Consider the following 21,667-nt stretch of genomic DNA (forward strand, 5'->3'; position numbering starts at 1 on the left):
TGAAACACTAGATGATATCATAATATTGTGCTGCATTTGCCCAGATAGTACCCAAGGTATTTGCTAATGATCTGTAAAAAGCTGGCTTGCAAATGATGCTCATTATCCATTTTTAGTTGCTGACTCTCATTGAAGTCTGCTGGAAATAGAATGCATTTCTATTTTTTCTGTCACTTAAACAATCTCTCTGGTTACCATCAGATGAGACAGACAAATGGATAAATGTTGTAAGAGGCTGAGGTCAGTTGGATAAATCTATTATGTATAATTACTTAGCTCATAGATTTTTCAATATGAAGACAAATGTATTAGTAAAATCAGTACATAAACTCTATGTATCATTGCCTTTGAAATCTATTGTGAACATTTCTTACATCATGTTCTCTCATATATAGTAATTACTTTTGCTTGATTTTTATATTAAATAAAACCAGAGTTGTCACAAAATGTGTGATGTCTTAATATTTTAATATGCTTTTCCTGACTTTATTTACTCCAGACACTATGAATCCTGTTGCAAATGGAACATTGACTTTCAGATATTGAAGGAAATATTTTATTGTTTGATAATAATATAGATGGCAATTTAATCTTTATTATAGCTAAAAGCCAACCATTTTAACTATTAAACAAAATGAAACTCCTGCTAATTAACACCCCTATTAAAAAGGGAAAGATATACTCCACTATCACATACCATACATCTTGAGTAACTATTAATTCCTCTTTGACTTTACAAAGTATTACACAATGTTTTGCAACATTGTATGAGCAAATAGGAAAGTCTGACCCTGAATCCTCCAGAAAAATTAGGCTATTATGACACCATTTACTGCTAAAATCCCAATCTTTTTTTTTTAACTACCAGATGTTTTATTTGGACTCCTAACCGGCATCATAACACTACATAATTAAAAAAAAAAATCTGAAATGTTTTTATGATCATTGTTAACTGGTTTGGGATCTTTTGTAATGAGGAGAAATACTGATAATAAATTTATGTTTACGGTTTGATGGTCAAAATCCTAACCCCACCCCTCCCATGTATATGTAGCAACATTTTAATACTATTCTGTTAAAGAAATCACTGTGATTCTTGCAGTTATTAAACTTCCCACGTTGCCACTTCTGAGAAGGCGCTATTACTCCGGGACAGGCATCCGCACCCTTGCAATTATCCCAAGAACCTTCCGGGAGTCGCTGGAGCCGAGAAAACGGCGAGGCTCCCGCTTCTTTCAGAAGGTCATACCAGGACACGGGTAGAAGCAAGACCGTCGACATGAGAACTTCGTCCACCGCAATGGCTCCAAAGGCTTACAAACTACATTTCCCAGCATGCAAAGCAGCCTGGAAACTTTCCTTCTTTCGGAGGAAAAATTGACGCAAGGCACCGCCCTGTAAACAAAAGCAGTCATTAGCGAACGGAATGGAAAACTACAAAGGCCGGATATCTACGCGTGATTTCCCGCTTAAACGTCACTAGAGCGAAGGGCGCCATTGGCTATTTTGAAGCCACGCCCTAAGTATCACTGAGCCCGCCTCTGCCTCTTCCAGGCTATGTATAAAAGTTGCGTCAGCAGCCGCTCTGCGCCTTTAGTTCCTGGCGTCTGAGAGGAGAAACATGTATCGATTCCGTTCACGGGCATCCACGGGGATTTTTACCGCTACTGCAGCTTTGCCGATCACCTCCCTTCCTCAATCACATCCGCTGCCTCGGTCCGGGAAGCCGGCCTCTCAGAGACGTTTCTATAGTAAAAAGCGCTCCTGGTCTTCCATCGGCTGATTGTCACTGCCGCCCGACGAGGGGAAGAGAGTAAAGCCAGAGACCGAGGCCTCGGTGCCGGAGCGCCGGGAGGAGCCGCGCGGAGATACTACCGTTGCAGGCCGCTACCATGCCCAAATCGAAGCGGCGAGGAGGGGGTACCCCGCGCGGAACATCAGGTGAATGGGTTAACGCGTACACGTTGCCGCTGCAAGCCTTTCTGGGTAGTGTAGTTCTACGCTGCTTCATTCTTAAAGACGGGCATCTGGGTCTGAACTGCGACTCCCATTAGCTTGTGCGACAGAGTGCCGGGGGGAGGAGGGGGAAGCCGGCCTGCAGGCTGCGGCGGGGCGATTCTTTCGTAGATGGAGGCTGGTGTTCGGGTGCAAATATGGGCGAGGCCTTGAGATGCCGGGCGAATCTTGGGACCCGGCCCTGCCCTGTTTATCCATGGCGTTTCTACATTAGACAGCGCGTCCTGGGAGGCTAGAAATGCTAAAACAAAGCGGCCCCTGAACACCCGTCTGCTGTAATTCATTTAGGAATTCAAGATATTGTCGCAGAGTATTAGTTCACTGGCGTTTTTGTGAGACTGAGCTGTTTCTTTTAATCCGCTTCTGCTTCGAATGATGGTCAGTGGCACTTTCTCAGTATTGGTGGTCAATTAACGGATGCTATCACCTTTCTGATGAAAGAGACTTAGATAAATAGCATTTTTAAAAGGAACAAGATTAATTTGAGTGCAAATTAAGTTCCTCGAAGCCTGAAAATAATTAAATGCAAGAAAGCTAGAGGAAAATTTCTACTTCTACAAATTCTCAAAAGTAAAACTTGATAAAATTACTGTAATATGAATTTATTATATGTATGCCAACAGTAAATTGTTTATGCTGATTTAGATTTTTACCCTAAATGTCAACAGAAGTTATTAAAGCTGAACTCTTTTATATGCTTTGTGGGAAAAGACTAAAATTCAAGTTAAAGAAAAGTTTGTGGATGCAGCTTATTGTCATGTTCTGAAACTGCCCCCAGAAGACACTTTATTGGTTGTATAAAGTTGGTTATGAAAGATTCTACTTAAATGGTTGAAGAAGCAACATAGTTTCCCCTTGTAGCCAAAGGAAATTGGAAATATGAAAAATTGCAGTCCAATCTATATGTTCTCAAAATATATTAGTAATGAGATACTTTAACAAGCGGTGGCCACTATTGATATAGTGAATACATATAAGGATAATGTAGCTTTTACACTACTGTTCTGGCCCAGTAATATTAGCCATATATTTAATTTTTCAGGTTTTTTAAAGAAGCTTTTCTTTCTCTGGCCTGGATGTTGGCCATTAAATTTATAGGCAGAATTATAAATTTAAAAGCCAATGTCCAGGCCACAGAAACAAAAACTTCTATAAGTTTTTAGACAGAACTAATTGTTTTAGATTGCCAGGAATAATAGTTTAGCATTGTCACCCCTTTAAGGTTAAATTTGAATTACTTATGACAAATGCTCTGTGTAATATGCAGATTATTATCTTGCTGATGGTGCTTGTGGCATTCAGAGTAATAAAAGTCATTTAAATGAGTTGTGTTTGTATGCCTTCCATTTTTGGTAAAATCTGTTTTCTATTATGGCAAGAGCATCTCTTAGCGGGATATCTCCTTCCACATGTGTTGGAAGAGGGCTTTGATTTTTCCTAATCCTACTTCCTATGGGAGGGGATAGTTCCCTTGCTGAGTTCCATCTGTCTTGTTCTAGAGACAGGAATGTGTGAGTTCCACCTGCTATTCAAATTCCAGTAGCTAGTTATTTTTCACTGTTTATCTGGGGTGGTACTTCCTTAGCCTCAAAGCTCTACTTCTTCCTGTAGTTAGCTTTACAGCTACTGTACCTAAAACTCCTTTAGTGAACGTGGCAATGCTGCTTTCAGAAGTCATAGTGAATGAAGGTGGGGTGAGATTGGAAACACCCAGAGTAAAAATGAAGAGAGATACTGCAGTACATAGGATGGGCTTTTGTATTGTGGACTAACTCATCCCTGTTGAGTATAGAAAACTTAGGGCATGAATAAGCAATGGCTGTTTTCGCTGCGAAAGCTAGCTCAGACATCATATACAGTGGCTATAGCCATGATAGCCAGCATGGACACTAGGAGAAAGCTCTGCCTGAAGAATTGGTGTGTAGACTTGAAGTCACCATAAGTGTCAGTGCAGGAGTGGAAAACTCTTAAGAGAAGCCCTAATAGAAAGTAAAGACAAGTCCACTATATTCAAACAAGCAACTTTAATCTTTGGGAGACCTGTGGGGGATTTCTTGGCAGCATCTGCCAGCTGCAACATGAATCACTTCACCTCACACTTCCCAACCCAGAGAGTAGGGGCCACAAATACTTTAAAAATGGCCAATGTTTTGAGGGTTTACTCTGTGTATTCTCTCAGTTCCTACTAATTCACAGACTACTCTGGTGTGAAACCAGGGAGGAGTAATAATACAGAACTGGCCCAGAAGTGTCTCGTACTCTGAATTAGTCTCTCAGCAGTCTGTTAATGGAACCTATTGGCATTACCAGATCTACGGACTGAATGATGCTTCAGTCACCTGTGTCCTATCTGATAACAGCTGTATACCTGGAGATTGATTGACCCATATTCACAAAGGATTCCTAATGGGATCAGGAACTGAATTTGAATTGTGTTGGAGAGTGCCTTGGACTGCAAGAAGATCAAATCAGTCCATACTCCAGCAAAATATAGCCAGACTGCTCACTTGAGGGAATGATATTAAAGGCAGAACTAAAGTAGTTTGGCCGCATAATGAGAAGACAGGACACCTTGGAGAAGATGCTGATGCTATGGAAAGTGGAAGGCAAAAGGAAGAGGGGCCGACCAAGGACAAGATGGATGCATAATATTCTAGAGGTGACAGACTCGCCCTTGGGGGAGCTGGGGGTGGCGTCGACAGACAGGAAGCTCTGGCGTGGTCTGGTCCATGAAGTCATGAAGAGTTGGAAGCAACCGAATGAATAAACAATAATGGAATCAGCCTAGTTAAACCACTGTTAGATATTATTCATCATAGGTTTTCATGTCCCAGAGTCCTTATGTTATCTATGTAGGATACCTAACATGGAAAGTGGCATTTCTAATGGCTACAATGTAGCTCAACAGATTCCAGAAATAGAGTCCTATACCAGAAAAGAGTTCTATAACATCCATCCAGACAGAACAAAAGCAGGGTCCACCTTTATTCCAAAGGTATACTGTACTTTTCCACCATGGCCAGGAAGTGATCTTCCCTTCCCTCAATCCAAACCCAACTTGAAATAAAGGTAAAGGTAAAGGTTTCCCTTGACGTAAAGTCCAGTCGTGTCCGACTCTAGGGGGCGGTGCTCATCTCCGTTTCTAAGCCTTGGAGCCGGGTACAAATTGGATGTCTTTTGAGTTGTCTTCACTAGAACAGAATTCACAGCATCAGGCAGTCTCCTGCTTTCTTATAAGCTAATCTGGGCCACAAACTTTTACCAGTTGTGATATCCTGATGGATTAAGGCGTGCATCAGACTAATTTACGAAGGACAGAATAATTCTGCCCTACAGGGAATTGTTTTTCATTTCTTTGTCTTCCCCTGTATGTAATTCACATGCCTCACCTGAGAATACCCTGACTCCATTTTTGGTGCAAGGTACTTGCCTTGAAAGACTATTTTCTACAACAGAAACGGGGCATTCAGTCATTATAAAAAAAAAATACAATATCTGCAGTCAATGTACATAGTTTACCACTTTAACTTTTCTCTTTTTTAAAAACTTTCATCAGAATATAGTTAAAATACAAAACAGTAAATACAGTAAAGATAGAAGATAGCATTAAAAGAAAAAACACAAACTATAAATGTGAAAATAGAAGATAAGAACAAAGAAATGACTTCTGGCTATCCCAATTACAGATATACATATATTTGAAATAAATCTCTTACCACTAGTTTATCCATATTAACATTATTTCTATCCAAACAAACCCACTATTCAGTAAAACCCATAATCGTAACTTTATTTTTTTACATCACAAGCAGATAGTCTAAAAATGGTTCCCATGAATCTATAAATCTGGAAATAGTATATTATCTCTTATTAGAGCAGTTAGCATCGCCATTTGTGCCAAGTCCATTAATTTAATTATCCGTTCTTCTGTTGTTGGTATTTGTGGTTCCTTCCACTGTTGAGCATAAAGTATTCTTGCAGCAGCAGTCATATTCAGAAGCAGATTTCCATGCTGTTTCTCCAATTCTTCCATCAAACCCAATAAGAACAGTTCTGGTTTTTTTTAACATATATTTATATTTATATTTACATTAAGAATTTTTACTTCTTTAACTTTTATCAAGTGCTTTATATTTGAGTTCTTTTTCTGGATCAGCATTCTGGAACTAAAGAAAGGGGCTATCGCCTCCCAGAGAATGTAGGATTAGAAAAAAATTAAAACCCTACCTTCAAAAATAGTAGGAAGGAAATATCCATTTGCTACATGGAAAATAGATCTTCACTGTAAATCCAGTGTAACGTAGTCCTTGGTTAACAATGGCAATTCGGACTGGAATTTCTGTCACTAAGTGACGTAGTCATAGAGCATGATGTCACATGACCGTGCTGCTTAGCAACAGCAATTCCAGAAGTGCTGGTTGCCATCACTAAGCAAATCACCACGGATCGTTAAACGAGGATATCACTTGGTCACCATTTGCAACTTCCTGCCTGCTTCCCCATTGACTTTGCTTGTCAGAAGCTGGCAAAGAAGGTTGCAAATGGCGATCGCATGACCGTTAGTCACTGCTGTGGTCATGAGCCATGTCCCCAGAATGCAGTCACATGACTGTGGGGACACTGCGGTGGCTGGAGCTCCAAGGACTAGTCATAAGTACCACTCATTCAGCACTGTCACAAGTTGAATAGTCACTGAACAAGTGATCATTAAGAGGACCACCTGTACTATTTTAACCTTTCAGGTTTATTCGTTAGGCATATTTGTTTTGGCTGGCATAGTTTTTAACAGTTACAGACAGAAGTAGTTTTTGGCTTAGAGCAAAATATACATTGAGTTGTTAGCCTGGAGTAATATACTTTGAGCTTCTTTTTACATGGAAGTACTTTGTTAGTGTGTGGATGCCTAAAGACTGAACAAAAATATATGAGTATAGTTGTAGAGGCATACTGCTGGCAAAGAACTGGGGTAACTAGCTCAAAATGTTCAAAATGCAAGCAGTACCTGGTTTCCCACAAGGTTCCAAGCATTAATTTTACTCTCAGTAGAGGCTCCTAATTTAAAAATTAAAAGTTGTAACATCATCTTAGTCAAGCAGGCTGTTGAAGATAAATTTCCCATTATTAATGTGAATTATGTATTATTTTTGTAGGTGCCCAGCACAGAAACATGCAACCTTTTAGTGATGAAGATGCATCAGTTGAAACTATGAGCCACTGCAGTGGTTTCAGTGATCCTGCCAGCTTTACTGAAGATGGTATGTCAGAATTTGGGCCTATATGAAAAAAATTATTTGATTGATTGATTGATTGATTGATTTCTATAGCCGCCCATCTCAGCGAGTGACTCTGGGCGGCTTACAACAAACTATAAAACAATTAAAAACAATTACAATTAAAACAGTTAAAATATAACATAAATACAGAATATACATGGCTGCCAAGCGAGCAATGAATGAATGTTAATACAGCCAAGAGATGGGACCATCCACACGTTCGAGGCCCCAGGCTCAGGCACAAAGCCTTACGGAAGGCCAGCAGTGTTGGGGACATCCTAATTTCTGGAGGGAGGATGTTCCAGAGGGCAGGCGCTATGGAAGAGAAGGCATGCCTTCTAGTTCCTGCCAACTGACACTCCCTGGCTGACGGGACCCGCAGCATACCCAACCTACTAGATTGAATTGGACGGGCAGAAACAACTGGGAGAAGACGGTCCCTTAGGTAACCCGGCCCCAAGCCATGAAGGGCTTTAAAGGTGACAACCAGCACTTTGAATTGCACCCAGAAGCACACCAGCAACCAATGCATCTCCCATAGCAGTGGTATTACATGTGTCGAGTACCCGACACCATTTACTATCCATGCAGCTGCATTCTGCACCAGTTGAAGCTTCCGAATGCTCTGCAAGGGCAGCCCCATGTAGACTGCATTACAGTAGTCCAGACGGGAGGTCATGAGGGCATGAGTGACTGTGAACAAAGCCTCTCGGTCTAGGAATAGACGCAGCTGGCGCACAACCCGAAGGTGTGCAAAGGCCCTCCTAGCCACGGCTACCACCTGCTCTTTGAGCAGGAGCCGTGAGTCTACGAGGACCCTCAGATTGTGCACCCCATGCAGTGCAACCCCATCCAAGACCAAAGGTGGAAAAACCTTAGCACCGGGAGGCCCACAAACCCAAAGCCACTCAGTTGAGTTGAAGCCCATTGCACCCCATCCAGGCCCTTACAGCCTCCAGGCACTGGGTCAGGACATCCACGGCATCACTCAGGCGGTCTGGGGTAGAGATATAAAGCTGAGTATCATCAGCATATTGATGGTATCTTACCCCAAACCATCGGATCACCTCTCCCAACAGTCTCATGTAGATGTTAAATAGGAGAGGGGAGAGAACTGAGCCCTGAGGTACCCCACAGAGTAGGGGATATGGGCTGGACCTTTCCCCCCCCTATCAACACCAAGTGGAACCAACCCTGGAGGAAGGAGGAGAACCAGCACAACACTGTGCCGCCCACCCCTAACTCCCGCAGCTGGTCCAGAAGAATACCATGATCGATGGTATCGAAGGCCGCTGAGAGGTCAAGAAGAGCAAGGATGGTCGCACTGCCCCCATCCCACTCCCGCCAGAGGTCATCTAAGAGTGCGATCAATGCCCGTAATCCGGCCTGAACCCTGACTAAAAAGGGTCCAGATAATCCGCTTCATCCAGGGTCGTCTGCAGCTGCCACGTGACCACTCTTTCCACAACCTTCCCCAAAAAGGGGAGGTTGGAGACTGGATGAAAACTGTCCAGGCTGGTTGGGTTGAGCGATGGCCCCTTGAGGAGAGGATGCACCACCGCCTCCTTAAGAGCCGGTGGGAGCATCCCCTCTCTCGAGGAGTTAACCACCGCCCAGACATAATCACGGGCCTCCTCCCGGGCAGCCTTGACCAACCAGGAAGGGCACGGATCTAATACAGAAGTGGCCGAACTAGTAGCTGCGAGGGCCCTGTCCACTTCCTTGGGTGCAACCGGATCAAACTCCCCCCAGATAACCATGCCAGACTTTGCCCCCGTATCCTCCACTGACCCTGCCTTAAAGCTGGAGTCCACTGTAGAGCAGATGCGAGCGACTTTATTCGCTAGATGCACAGCATATTCCTCACAGCGACCCTGCAGGTGAGGCTTGGTATTACTCCCTCCAAGGAGGGATAGAGTCACCCAAAATAAGGCTGCCGGACAGCTATCTGCAGATGCAATAAGGGCGGAGAAATAACCACGTTTCGCCTCCCTTACCACCACGAGGTAGGCTCTAATAGCGGCTCTAGCTCGTGTTTGGTCGTCTTCACTACCCGTCTTCCACCAGTGGCGCTCCAGGCGTCTCTTAGCCCTCTTAAGCCTCCTCAGCTCCTCTGTAAACCATGGGCAGCCGTGGGAGCCATGGGCACAGAGAGGCCGCTCAGGCGTAATCTGATCCAAGGCCCTGGCCGCTCCCTCATTCCACGCGGCCACCAAGGTCTCAGTCAGACCATGCAGCAGACTTCCTGGAACAACCCCGAGCTCCCTCTGAAACCCAGTTGGGTTCATCAGTAGCCTGGGATAGGCCGATCTAATAGGCCCAGCCTCCCTGCGGAGCGGGGTGGCGCCAGAGAACTGGAGGCTCACCAGGCAGTGATCTGACTATGACGGGAGAAACCAAGATCTCCCCCAATTTCAGAGCACTCTGCCACTGCTCCGACAGAAAAACCAGGTCAGGCGAATGACCACCGTTATGCATCGGGCCCTGGATTACTTGGGACAGGCCCATGGCTGTCATGGTAACCATGAACTCCCGAGCTACCTTCGACCCTGCCCCCAAGGAAGGCAGGTTGAAATCCCCCAAGACCATAAGCCTGGGGAACTCCACCACCAACCTGGCTACGGAGTCAAGTTGCTCAGGCAGGGAGGTTGCTATGCAGTAGGGAGGCTGGTACAATAGCAACAGTCCCAGCTGATCCCTAGAGCCCAACTTAACAGGGTCTCGCACCCGGCAATCTGAGGAGCAGCGCCCCTGGATGCCTCCCAAGGGTCTCGGATGACCGTCGCTTCTGATACTGAATACAGCCTACCTTTAGAGATAGTTTGGGTGGGAATATAATACAGTATTATAAGTCAGCTTATAAGCAAAGGAATCTAGAAATTGTTTAAAGGGTATAAGGGCTGTTTGCAGACCCAGTTGTGTATTTGCAGCCTTTTAAGAGAATTCCAGATGTCTGTTGTTCATGGTTCTTTTACATTTCATTCATCCCAGGCCCATCAAATGTGGATTTGAGGATGGGAGTGTACCTCTCTCCTAACTTCATTATTGCAAGATTGAAAGCTTTTTGCAGTTTTGCTACTGACAATATGAAAATATGGGCAGAGGCACATTGTAAAGCAAAAATAGACACGTAAGAAACAGCGGGTGAAAACTGATGGTATTGCAGAAAGGAATGCTGTTGGATGCAGAGAACAAAGAGAAAAATAATGGATAGGTTAACAGATTTGCAGAAAGTCCTTAATAATAAAGCTTTTTCAAAATTATTTTAACAATCAGAATAAAAGGTTTTAAGAGGGTTTCAAACTTCCTTTTGAAATGATAAAGTGCTATCATACATATGTGCCCTGTGTTAGGATTGTGAAGGCTCCCCCATTTTTTTTTCTTTTATTTGGGGGAGATAATTGGAAGGTTTCCGAAAGAGAATCGTAGCTAACTGCTGCATAAATACAAATGGGATATTTTCAAAAAACAGTACTGAATCAAAATATTTTCCTTACCCAGTATAAAGATCAAAACTTCTCAGAGTACAACTGTCATTTTTTCAGAGAAGATGCAGCAATTAAACCAGTTTTATTTTATAATACAGTCATGCTAAGTATGTATGGATATCCTATTTTTTTAACAATGTAGAACATCCACAAATATTAATGACAGACTTAGCATAAATTGAATGCAGTTTATATTCATGCATATTTTGGCTATATTCTTGGGCGTAACTATTCTGGAAGGATGTTTTAGGTAAGATTTAGGAACCTAGCAAGCTTATACTGAATTGCCCTTTATTTCATCATTTCAGTACTGTCTGAGGGTTAAATGCCGTTCTCATGTAAACCATGAACAAAGGCTGAATTCAGATCTGTATCTTTTAGATAAAATTATTTTTGCAAGTTGTTAGAATGACAACAGTAATGAAGTCAGCCTTTGTAAAAACTGGATGCATGTCTCATGTAATGATTAATCTGTCATTAATGAAACATAGGGCAAGATCTGTGGTCACTGACTGGCCAGACAGAATTGGAGAAATGACAGAGATAAAGTACACTCGGTTGAACTCAGTGATCAATTTGGTACTATAGTTATGCAGATGTTTAGATGTTAACATGTTATATTCTATTTTCTAATGGTTTTTTGTCATGTAATTTATAGGACCTGAAGTTGATGAGGAAGCAACCCAAGAAGACGTGGAGTACAAACTGAAGGGATTTATTGACTTGACTTTGGACAAGAGGTAGAGGAGCCCTGAGAAGTAGGGTTGAGTAACTTATTAGTTTCTGGGTTTGAGGTCATGGTAGTTTTATTATGTTGTGTCCCCAAGGACCCTACTGCTCAAATAATGTATATGTCATTGCAACTATTGATAAATAACATCTATGCTACCATTTTTGCCAGCAATTTTAGCTATTAGTATTGTTGTAAGTGTGCTTAGTTTAAATTTATATTTCACAGTTACTTTTGAGAAGATTACGTGCTTTCCCCCTTGTTGTTGTTACTTCTCTCTCTGAAGTTTTGGGATAGGAATCTGGAATTTTCTCTTGGACTTATGAGAAAGAGAAATGCTGTGGGGGCAAGGCACATAAGGCTTTATAAAAAGTTTGTCTTTTGGGGACGCCTTTGATATTTTCAGTCACTATAGAACAGAGATTAAGCACTTGAGGCAGTTATCACAACTGGGACTAACAGTTTTGATGAGAATTTTTCAAATCTTAATATTGCAAACTTCAGTTTTAACTTAGTATATATGTCATTTATGGTAATGTGTTTTTTTATAAATGCACAGGAAAGGAATCTAAAACAGGATCATGTAAACGTTCTAACTGATATTTTACCATGAATTCCTGCATTTTATCTCAAAAGTACAAAGACAAGACAGTCCGCTCTTGATGGTCTTAAAAGTGCTTTGACATCAAAAATGCTGTACGAGTTCATCCTGGAAAGGAGAATGACGCTCACAGACAGTATTGAACGCTGTATCAAAAAAGGTAACACCATTCTATGTCTTCCTGAGAAGTAATATTACTCTGTTATCCAGGTCACTTGTTTTCAGATATATTCTATCATGATTTCTTACTGCTTTTTTTCGTAGGCAAGGGTGATGAACAGCGTGCGGCTGCAGGACTGGCTTGTCTGCTCTGTGTACAGCTGGGGTCAGGAATTGAAAGTGAAGAGGTGTTTAAAACCCTTGCACCTCTCCTGAAGAAAATACTCTGTGATGTCTCGGCAAATACACAAGCCAGGCAAGCTGTAAGTATATTGAAGCTTGTTGTTATTACTTGTCGATATTTCAGTAGGATTCCAAGGAGTCAACATGCTTGTTACCTGGTGTAAAATATTTCAGAGAACAAGGGCCTGTCATCTTTGTTGCAAGTCTGTTGACTATAATTCAGGGTGGAAAAAATTCAAAAGACTTCCTGTCAGACAGGCAAACAGATTGTCTATGGGAGATTAGAATGAATTCAGCAAACAAACAGCCCTTGAAAGTGGAAAGTAGTAATGATCTGTAATATACTTCCTTGAACTTTGAAATTTGATCAAAATAAGAGCCAAGACATTGCGCCTGACCTAGTAGATTCTTTGTCTGTTGCACTTAGTATTGCTGGTTTCTTGTTAAAACACTTGTTTACACTGTAGTTTAGCATTGCTTGATTGGAAGTAAGTATGCAGATAGTGTTCCTGTTATAGAATAAGTATGCTGGCTTGTCTGAAGGATTGCTTCAGGTTTTTTAGATTACATATGCCAATTTTAACCCAAATAAAACTAGACCAGCTATGGTAGACTCATGGACGTTGATCACTGTTATAAAAGTACTAGGAAAACCAACATGATTTTTAATTTCTCTTTTCCAGTTTGCCACCTGCTTAGGAGTCTGTTGCTTTATTGCTACTGATGATATCACAGTAAGAAAAAATTTATGTTAAGTATTACTATTTAATGCTCAGTTAAATGTTCTGCTTAACAGCTTTTTTAAATTTTTTAATTAGGAATTATATTTGACTATGGAATGCTTGGAAAATATCTTCACAAAATCCTATCAGAAAGAGAGAAATCAAGATGGTATTTCCAGCACTCAGAACACAGGTCTTTATATAAGTGCTCTCTTGGCATGGACCCTTCTGTTGACCATCTGCCCAATGAATGAAGTGAAGAAAAAACTCAAAATGTATGTATGGTGTTCCCAGGCAATCACCTTTGGAGTGATACATGTGCTGAATAATCCTAATTATGGGTTAAGGGTAGGAGCAGCCTTATCTAAAACCCTGTTTGGTATGTATGTATTTATATATGCGTGTATTTATTTTCTATCCCACCATTATTTTTATAAATAACTCAAGGCGGCGAACATACCAAATACTCCTTCCTCCTCCTATTTTCCTCAACTGTTATGCCAAGTGGGGATGTTTTGGGGAAATGGGAAGGTTTAGTATTACACAGATTGTGATACATGAATGGAATGCCCTGTTTTGGTCTCCACCAGTGCAGGGTTTCTGGTATGCAAGAGAAAGAGAGACTGCAGAAATTCTAGTTTGGAAGTTGTAACCTTTCTCTTTAGTCCTGGAAGTAAATCAAAATATCTGAGGGCTCTTGGAATGTAATCCTATGGACCATAACACTGTATCGAAGATCTGCTTTATCATGTTCAATATATTTATTATAGGTACTCTTGATTTTCCTAGGCATTTGCATAAATTTCCTATCCTGCTATCCTGTGATGATGTAAACATGAGGATTGCTGCTGGGGAAACGTTGGCTCTTTTATTTGAACTTGCAAGAGAATCTGATGAGGTATATCCAAAGAAACAGAAGTCAGAAAGATGGGAGAGATAGTAAACATTTAGAATGGTGCTTTTATAATATTACTGTAGCACTTGATTCATTCAGATAAGAAAGTGATAGGGGTGGTGAACCTGTGACGTACCAGGTGGTGTTGAATTATAACAGTAATACTGATAGGGATTCTGAGAAGTCTTCAGCAACATTTGTAGAGCTACAGGTTTCTCCATCTATGTATATGTTCACTCTAAATGAAAGCATGTTAAATCCCACCCATGTAGATCATCTAGCTCAAATTCAGCATATGAATTTATTTAGTATTTAGTATTCATTTAGTAGCAAATCAGTGATACACAGAATGATTAGAACCCTACTACAATGACTTGAATTATAACAGTAATACTGTCCTTCTTAGTTACAATCTTAGTTACGCTTTCTTAAATATGTTAAATGCATGTATGTGTTCCTGTTTAGCACTAACAGTAAACTGAGTTGGAAAGTTTTATGCAATTAAACCTGCAGTTTCAGGCTGAGCTATGGCAATTTAATTTTGAAAGGAAGAATAATGAACATGCAAACCTTTAGTCCTTTGCGGTAGTAGTTAATGGAAAACGATCATAACATTTTCTTACACATGGTCGTTATTCTTGATTAAATGAAAGGTCTTCCTTTGCATACTTGTAGCTTAAATAATAGTCAACGTACAGCTGAAATTTTCCTCTATTAATCATAGCCACAGTGATAGAGGAAATTTATAACAGGTGATAAGTGATGTGATAAGTGACAAGTGAAGGTGAATGAGATGAAATACAACAGAAGGGAGTAAATATTTGGCAATGAATCCTTGATATCCATGGTGCAGGAAGCAAAAGGTGTGCGAGAAACAGCTGTTTCAGAAGCAATAAATTTAGTATCTGTTTAACCAGAGGTCTTGGTTTCTAATACAAATGCCATTTATTTGAAAGCATTTATATTACAGAATGTAAACCACGGTTAGCTTATACTGATGCATATTATAACTTTAGACTACCTCTCCTAAACTTGAGGTTTTGGAAAAGAGTGGAATTAAAATACTTGACTTTCAGAAATCACATTCTACTTGGAAAGAGGGCTCAAAGGAGACTATGTGCATTGCTAGCAGTCCTTTCAGTGTTGTGATACGGTGATCTTACTACTAAATAGTGATAACCTGTTGTGTTGTAGCTTAATTATTTTAAACAATAAAGCTTATTAGTATGACATAATGTGCAAGTTCAGTGGGTCTTTGAAACTTAAGCACACTTGTATTAAGATACAAAAAACAACTTTACTTTTACATTTGTTTATCTAGGATTTTTTTTATGAGGATATGGAGCTTCTAACACAGAAATTGAAGGCTCTAGCTACGGATGGAAATAAGCATCGTGCTAAAGTAGACAAAAGGAAACAGCGATCTGTCTTCAGGGATGTCTTACGAGCTATAGAGGTAAACCAGAGCAAAGACTAAATTTTACTGACTTTACCACTTGAAAATAATGAAGTAATTTTAAGAGCTGATTTCTTTATACAGCTGCATGCAGATTTTAGACTCCCTGCTCAAATTCTGTTTCAATGAATCTCTAAACAGAAGCAGAGAGAATCCCTACATGATATGAAGTTAAACACAACATATTTCTGTAAATCTGAATGCACACTGTACTTGTTCACATATTGAACATAAGAAAACAGTAAATATGGCTGGTATGTAAGTTTGGATTTATTTCTTGTAGTACTCTGTAATACCTCCTTTGTTTTCCAGACATTTCCTGTAGCCAGCTAAGAGTATTTTTCTTCTTGTTTTTGGAATGTTTTGTCACTCTTCCTTACAAAACTTTTCTAGCTCAGAAATATTCTTAGTGTTCCTTTCATGCATTACATATTTGAGATCTCCTCATAGATGTGCAATAGTATTCAAATCTGGATATTGTGAAGGCCATTCCCAAATATTTACCTTTCTTTCCCCCAAGTACTTCACAATTCATTTGGAGGTGTGAAACATCCATCCTCTTTTCAGCTTCATTTTTTGCACTGACTGGGACATTAGTTTCTAGGGTATGTTGATACTTAGTTGAATTTATGGGCACTATTTTGTAGATATGATTTAAGGCAGGCTTAGCAGTGAGTTTTCTTGGACTTACCTTGACATCAATGGTTCTGTGAAACTTACATTTCTTAACAGTTGTAATTGCTAGCCAGAAGCATTTAGAGAGTTTTTTTAATGGTTTTACTCTGCTCAGTAAGAATGGAGCTTCTGTTCTTCTAGAATTCATTGGAACATACAGTTTGATAAGGGGTGCCTAAATTTTTGCGTGCTACTGTATGATGTTTTACAGTGCCAATGTACAGTATGCATTTGGTAAATATGTCCTATTCACATTCCATATTACTAGTAGCATCCATCTGTATTTGTTTAATACTGAGCGGTTGCATTATGTAGGAAATAAAAACTTGTACTATGACATGTCTTTTGCAAGAGATGATACATTCCTAAACAGCAGACTGTTTCATTAGAAACAACTGAATTGACTTTTCAAGTCTTGAAGTCTTCCTTTAAGCACTGAATTTCAGAATATCCTTACTATTAACCTTTTTGGAGTAGGTTTTAGCTTAACTTTTTAAAATGTGACAGTACAGCTGTTTAGGATAAACAAGAAGAGTGCAAGATTTTCAGCAGTATTTAGGAAGTTTTGTGCATCTCTATACTTGACAAAGAGTCTGCTGGGGATAATACCTGTTGCAGCCCAAAATATTAGAAGGGCATTCAGGGAAGGATGGCATAGAATTTAAAAACAGTGAATTTGATAATGGTGTTTGTTCTTTAACAGGAACATGACTTTCCCACAGAGACAGTCAAGTTTGGACCAGAGCGCATGTACATTGACTGCTGGGTTAAAAAACAAACATACGATACTTTCAAAGAAATTTTAGGATCAGGAATGCAGTATCATTTACAGGTATACATTGAAATGAAAATATTTTGGTTTCCTCTTGAGTCGACTCTGTAACTAGCACAATGCAAAATCCCAAAACCACTTTTTAAATTAATTCTAGACTATACATGTCTGCACAGTAAGGGAAGAAAAAATCACTTTGATTCCATTTTTTGTAGGAAATGGATATACTAAATTTTTAGCAATAGAAAAGGAAGCTCCATGATTACTTTGGGAACTCTGCATATTAAATGGCAGTTATTTAAAAGCTTGATCAAACATTTGCACAATTGTAATGACTACATGTTTTATGCAGTCCAATGAGCTCCTCCGGAATATCTTTGAACTTGGTCCACCACTGATGCTTGATGAGGCAGCTCTTAAGACCATGAAGATAACCCGTTTTGAAAGGGTAAGTGATCCATACTCTGTTGGGCTGAATTACCTGGTTTATCTGTTAGATGCTGTTTGTGTTATCTGTACAATTTGCTCAGAATTTATCAATGCTGAGTTCTTCAGCATAACGACTGGTATATTTATGTTGTGGGAAAAGGGAGAGGAAGCAATGGCATGGAAGGTAGGAATGACAAGGGTTCATGTGACCTGTTAAATTGCAGATTTGCACTTCTGCTTGTACTGATCACTTCTACAACACCCCGTCCCCACCCCCCCACACACACACACTTGTGAGACTGAGAGTTATAGTCCTGCCTTAGGCATGAAAGCCAGCTGGGTGACTTTGGGCCAGTCACTCTCTCAGCCCAACCCACCTCACAGGGTGGTTGTTGTGGGGAAAATAGGAGGAAGGAATAGTTATGTTCCCCACCTTACTTATAAAAATAATAAAGGCAGGATAGTAAGTAAATAAGGGTTACCTAAGGGGCCGTCTTCTCCCAGTTGTTTCTGCCTGTCCAATTCAATCTAGTAGGTTGGGTATGCTGCGGGTCCCATCAGCCAAGGAATGTTGGTTGGCAGTCACAAGAAGGCATGCCTTCTTGGCCATAATGCCTGCCCTCTGGAATATTCTCCCTATAGAGATTAGGATGTCCCCGACCCTGTTGGCCTTTCATAAGGCTATGAAGACCTGGTTATGTGCCCGGGTCTGGGGCCCTGAGTGTATGAATGGTCCCGTTTCTTGGTTATATTAACATCCATACATTGCTTACTTGATGGCCATGTATATTTATTTTGTATTTTAATTGAAATGGTTTTAATTGTTTTATAGTTTACGTTGTTGTAAGCCGCTCAGAGTCACTTGCTGAGATGGGTGGCTATAGAAATCAAATAAATAAATAAATAAATTGTTTGGTTCCAGTTAAAGGAATGCTAAGATAAACTTCAGAAAGACCCAGTATAGTACTGTGTTCCTTTTATAAGATATTCCATTGCCTGTGTTATGATTGAAGTAGTGCTCTGTTGTATCCCTTAATTTACTGACATTTGAGAGAATGTGAAGGGTGTCAGAATATGAGCTTAAAGACTAGATGAAAGCTACCATCATTAATAGCCAGATTTTAACTTCTGTAATATGAAGAAAGAAGTGTGTTGTATTAATGTTTCAGTGTGGTTTATTTGTTTAAAAAACTTAATATGGCTGCCCATGTCATGTGACTCTTGGCAGCTGACACCAACTTAATACATCAGCAATAACACAGCTTAAATGGTACAGTGGGTAACACTTGGTAGAATCTCAGGTGTCAATGGAAAGGCTGAGCTATATTTCCAGTGTACATTTTGGATGATTCAAAGTTTGGTATTGCTGTCACATAGTTCATCTTGAATGTTATTGGACTTGGTTAGTACTCGGATTTGAAATAATTAGGAAATTCCATATGTGGGAATTTAAAAAATAAAAACATTCCAGAAATAACAGAATGGCATTGCTGCCAAGGAGACTGCAGACAGACTTGAAAGCCCCCTTATTTTTACCATGTAGATGTCGGCATGACATTTATGTTGTCAGCTCTGTCCCCCCATGTTTTCCAAGTGCCCCTTTTGCATATAGAATGTTTGTGAACTGGGATGTCTTGGTAATAAATATAATTCTAATGTTTTTGCTTTAATTTAGGACTACTGAATGACATCTGTTAGAATTTAGTACAGAAAATAAGGCAAATTTAAAGTGAATTGGGGGGGGGATCTAATTCTAGCTTAGAATAAAAAATTCTAATTTGTATTCATTAATGCCAAACATGCTAAGATTGGTCTGTTGAAGAAACCCCAAAGTTGTCAGAAGAATTTTTAATGCTGGCTAAGATTGTTCTGATAGATAATTGCACTTTCTCTCCTTTTTCATAGCATCTGTACAACTCTGCAGCATTCAAGGCTCGGACAAAGGCTCGAAGCAAATGTCGTGATAAAAGAGCAGATGTGGGTGAAGTGTTCTAGAACAAGTCTTCAAAGCCCTTTAACATGATTTTTTTTGTTAAATCTTGTTTTGTTTGACTATAATTAATTGCAGTGTTCAGTGTTAAATAATCCTTTTTAATTGTATCAGTTGCACATTACGTACAGTACTTGATGTGTGTTAACTGGCTAGTGTATATAGTGTAGGTGAGATTGTAAAATGGTGGGAGAGAATTTTCTGATAACTATGGTGGGTAAAAATGAACTTTTGATTTGGAATAATTCTTAATAATATTCAGAGTCACACAATACTGAGGACACTCCTGATTCAGCTTTTTATTTTTAGTAATCTAATGAAATAAGTTACGTATATTAAGAATATTCTTTGGGGATGAATGTCCCTCTGTAAAAGCTGCTATTTTACAATCAATTAACTGTTTTAAAAGTAAATATCCAATTTATTACAGTGACATTAGCATACTAGGTAGGACTGTCAGAGTCAGTTGACAGCACTGATAATGAAGTAGAACACAAACATTTAAATAAATGTTTCTTATATGCTGAAACTTAAGTAATAAAAATATATCTTCGAATTTTTGCATGAAATGTGTATGAATAATGACTTTTATCAAAACATATTCAAATATAAAAAAATTGTTCTGGCTTTTGTCATTGTCTTCATTCAATATTTCAATCATAGTCAATTACACTCCACAAAATTCTGCTTGGCTAGCCATTGGTAGTATGGTTTATACCAGTGTCTGTTAGAAGAATAGGTCCTACAGATTGTGACTAGCTAACTATTTTGTTTTAGTATTATATAGTTATTGGATAAATGCTTTATGTATGCCGATTGTAATAGCATGCATGAAATGGGAATTTTTTTTTTCCAAAATAATATAGTGCCACTTAATCTTCTGTTGGAACATTCTGAATTGATGGTTTCCCTGAGGGACATTTGCAATCCCAAGTTCCATATGGAATATAGGTCTAAATGTTACTGGTTATGGGAACAGTGAAAACTCAGAAGAAATCCCTTGTTTGCTTGATTTTATCGCAGGGCTGCTAAAATAGAGCAGTGCTGTCTGCCACCTAACCTACAGAAAATTTGGCTTGGGGAAGATTTTAAAAAAACAAAACCATAAAATAATTGTTTTAGGAAAGCTTATTATAGCTTGCGTAGCAAACACAGATTTGCCTAACAATCAACTGGGGTTATTCTTTTGCTGGACTTACTTTTATGTTTGTTTGTACTACAGTTGGCTACAAAAAAGTATTGCATTAATAGCAGCAAAAAAAATTGGTTGCTAGCTAAAAGCACCATGGTAGCATGTTTAGAAACTCAGCAAGACATAACAGGATAAGCAGTGGCTGTTGCACCCAAACTACAGCTCAACAAATTACCAGCAGAATCTTCACATTTACAATTTACAGCCTGAAAACTCTAACCTTTGTATAATGTACACGTGTAACTTTTGCATTTCCCAAAAACTTTGCCTCCAGCATAGGAGGGCCCACCCTAGCCTGCCCTCTGACTTTCCTATGGCAGGAAAGTTGTCTGGCAAGCAATTTTTATCAGTTTGCATGTTTGGGATTGGTAATCCAGAACTGCGCATGCAACGCTTTGTCCCACTCTGGTGAGTCTGTGACTGGCATTCAGCAGCAGCATCTGCCTCCAAGCATGCACTTAAAAAACTATGTTTTCCCACCCCAGTTCCTTCTTCCCTGTTTTGGCCAACAGCAGGAGTAAATGAATGTTGCTATGTTGGAAAAATTTGAAAAGCCAAGCCGATCAAAGGACTGAGAATACATCAAACAGTGATAGAAACTCTCCTGTATTGACCTGACCTTGGAACAAAAGTTTAAATGTATTATTTTGCTCCAGTGTGCATCCCTCATTAAATACCAACTACTTAGCAATCTTAATGAGTATTTAAGAAAGAGATAAAAGAGCTTGGAGGACATCTTTACAATGTAAAAAAAAAAGGAAAGTTGAAGTATTTGTAACAGAAGAAAAGACATGGTGCAGTGGCCTCTCAAGTGTAAAAATTTTGCCAATTCTAACCAAAGGGAGGCAAAGTCAGGTAATACTATTAACAGTTGTCTGCTCCAAAAGAACAAAATGCACAACAATTAATAGCCTGAGCATCGTTTGCAACCACTTCCTAAATGTTGGCTCACCTACCACCAATTGAGCTTCGTTCGGTTTTTGGATAAAGTCCATAGACATGCATCAAGCTAAGATGTGATTTGTTTAGCACACCCTGGTAGACTTGTTTGAAGATAGCTATCTGTATAAGATATGGTTATAAAGC

At 39.7% G+C, this 21,667-nt stretch overlaps 1 protein-coding gene across 1 annotated transcript; it reads left to right on the forward strand.

Moving 5' to 3' along the window:
- The first annotated feature begins 1,572 nt into the window (after window positions 1–1,572).
- IFRD1 (interferon related developmental regulator 1) lies at window positions 1,573–20,016 on the forward strand. The gene is made up of 12 exons (XM_063309436.1): window positions 1,573–1,941; window positions 7,167–7,271; window positions 11,436–11,517; window positions 12,144–12,268; window positions 12,373–12,530; window positions 13,134–13,184; window positions 13,269–13,447; window positions 13,962–14,070; window positions 15,389–15,523; window positions 16,902–17,030; window positions 17,323–17,418; window positions 19,305–20,016. The coding sequence occupies exons 1-12, from the start codon at window positions 1,893–1,895 to the stop codon at window positions 19,392–19,394; spliced, it is 1,308 nt and encodes a 435-aa protein (XP_063165506.1). The 5' UTR covers window positions 1,573–1,892; the 3' UTR covers window positions 19,395–20,016.
- Window positions 20,017–21,667: the final 1,651 nt, after the last annotated feature.

Source organism: Candoia aspera, chromosome 7 (genome assembly GCF_035149785.1).
Source record: "Candoia aspera isolate rCanAsp1 chromosome 7, rCanAsp1.hap2, whole genome shotgun sequence".
Taxonomy (NCBI): Eukaryota; Metazoa; Chordata; class Lepidosauria; order Squamata; family Boidae; genus Candoia; species Candoia aspera.

What these genes read in the sequence shown, in the direction of transcription:
- IFRD1 (XM_063309436.1), top strand. Translation starts at nt 1,893, where the DNA reads ATGCCCAAATCGAAGCGGCGAGGAGGGGGTACCCCGCGCGGAACATCA. An exon ending in GACTTGACTTTGGACAAGAG is followed by an intron (nt 11,518 to 12,143) that starts GTAGAGGAGCCC and finishes TTATCTCAAAAG; the next exon opens with TACAAAGACAAGACAGTCCG. An exon ending in TTGCAAGAGAATCTGATGAG is followed by an intron (nt 14,071 to 15,388) that starts GTATATCCAAAG and finishes TTGTTTATCTAG; the next exon opens with GATTTTTTTTATGAGGATAT.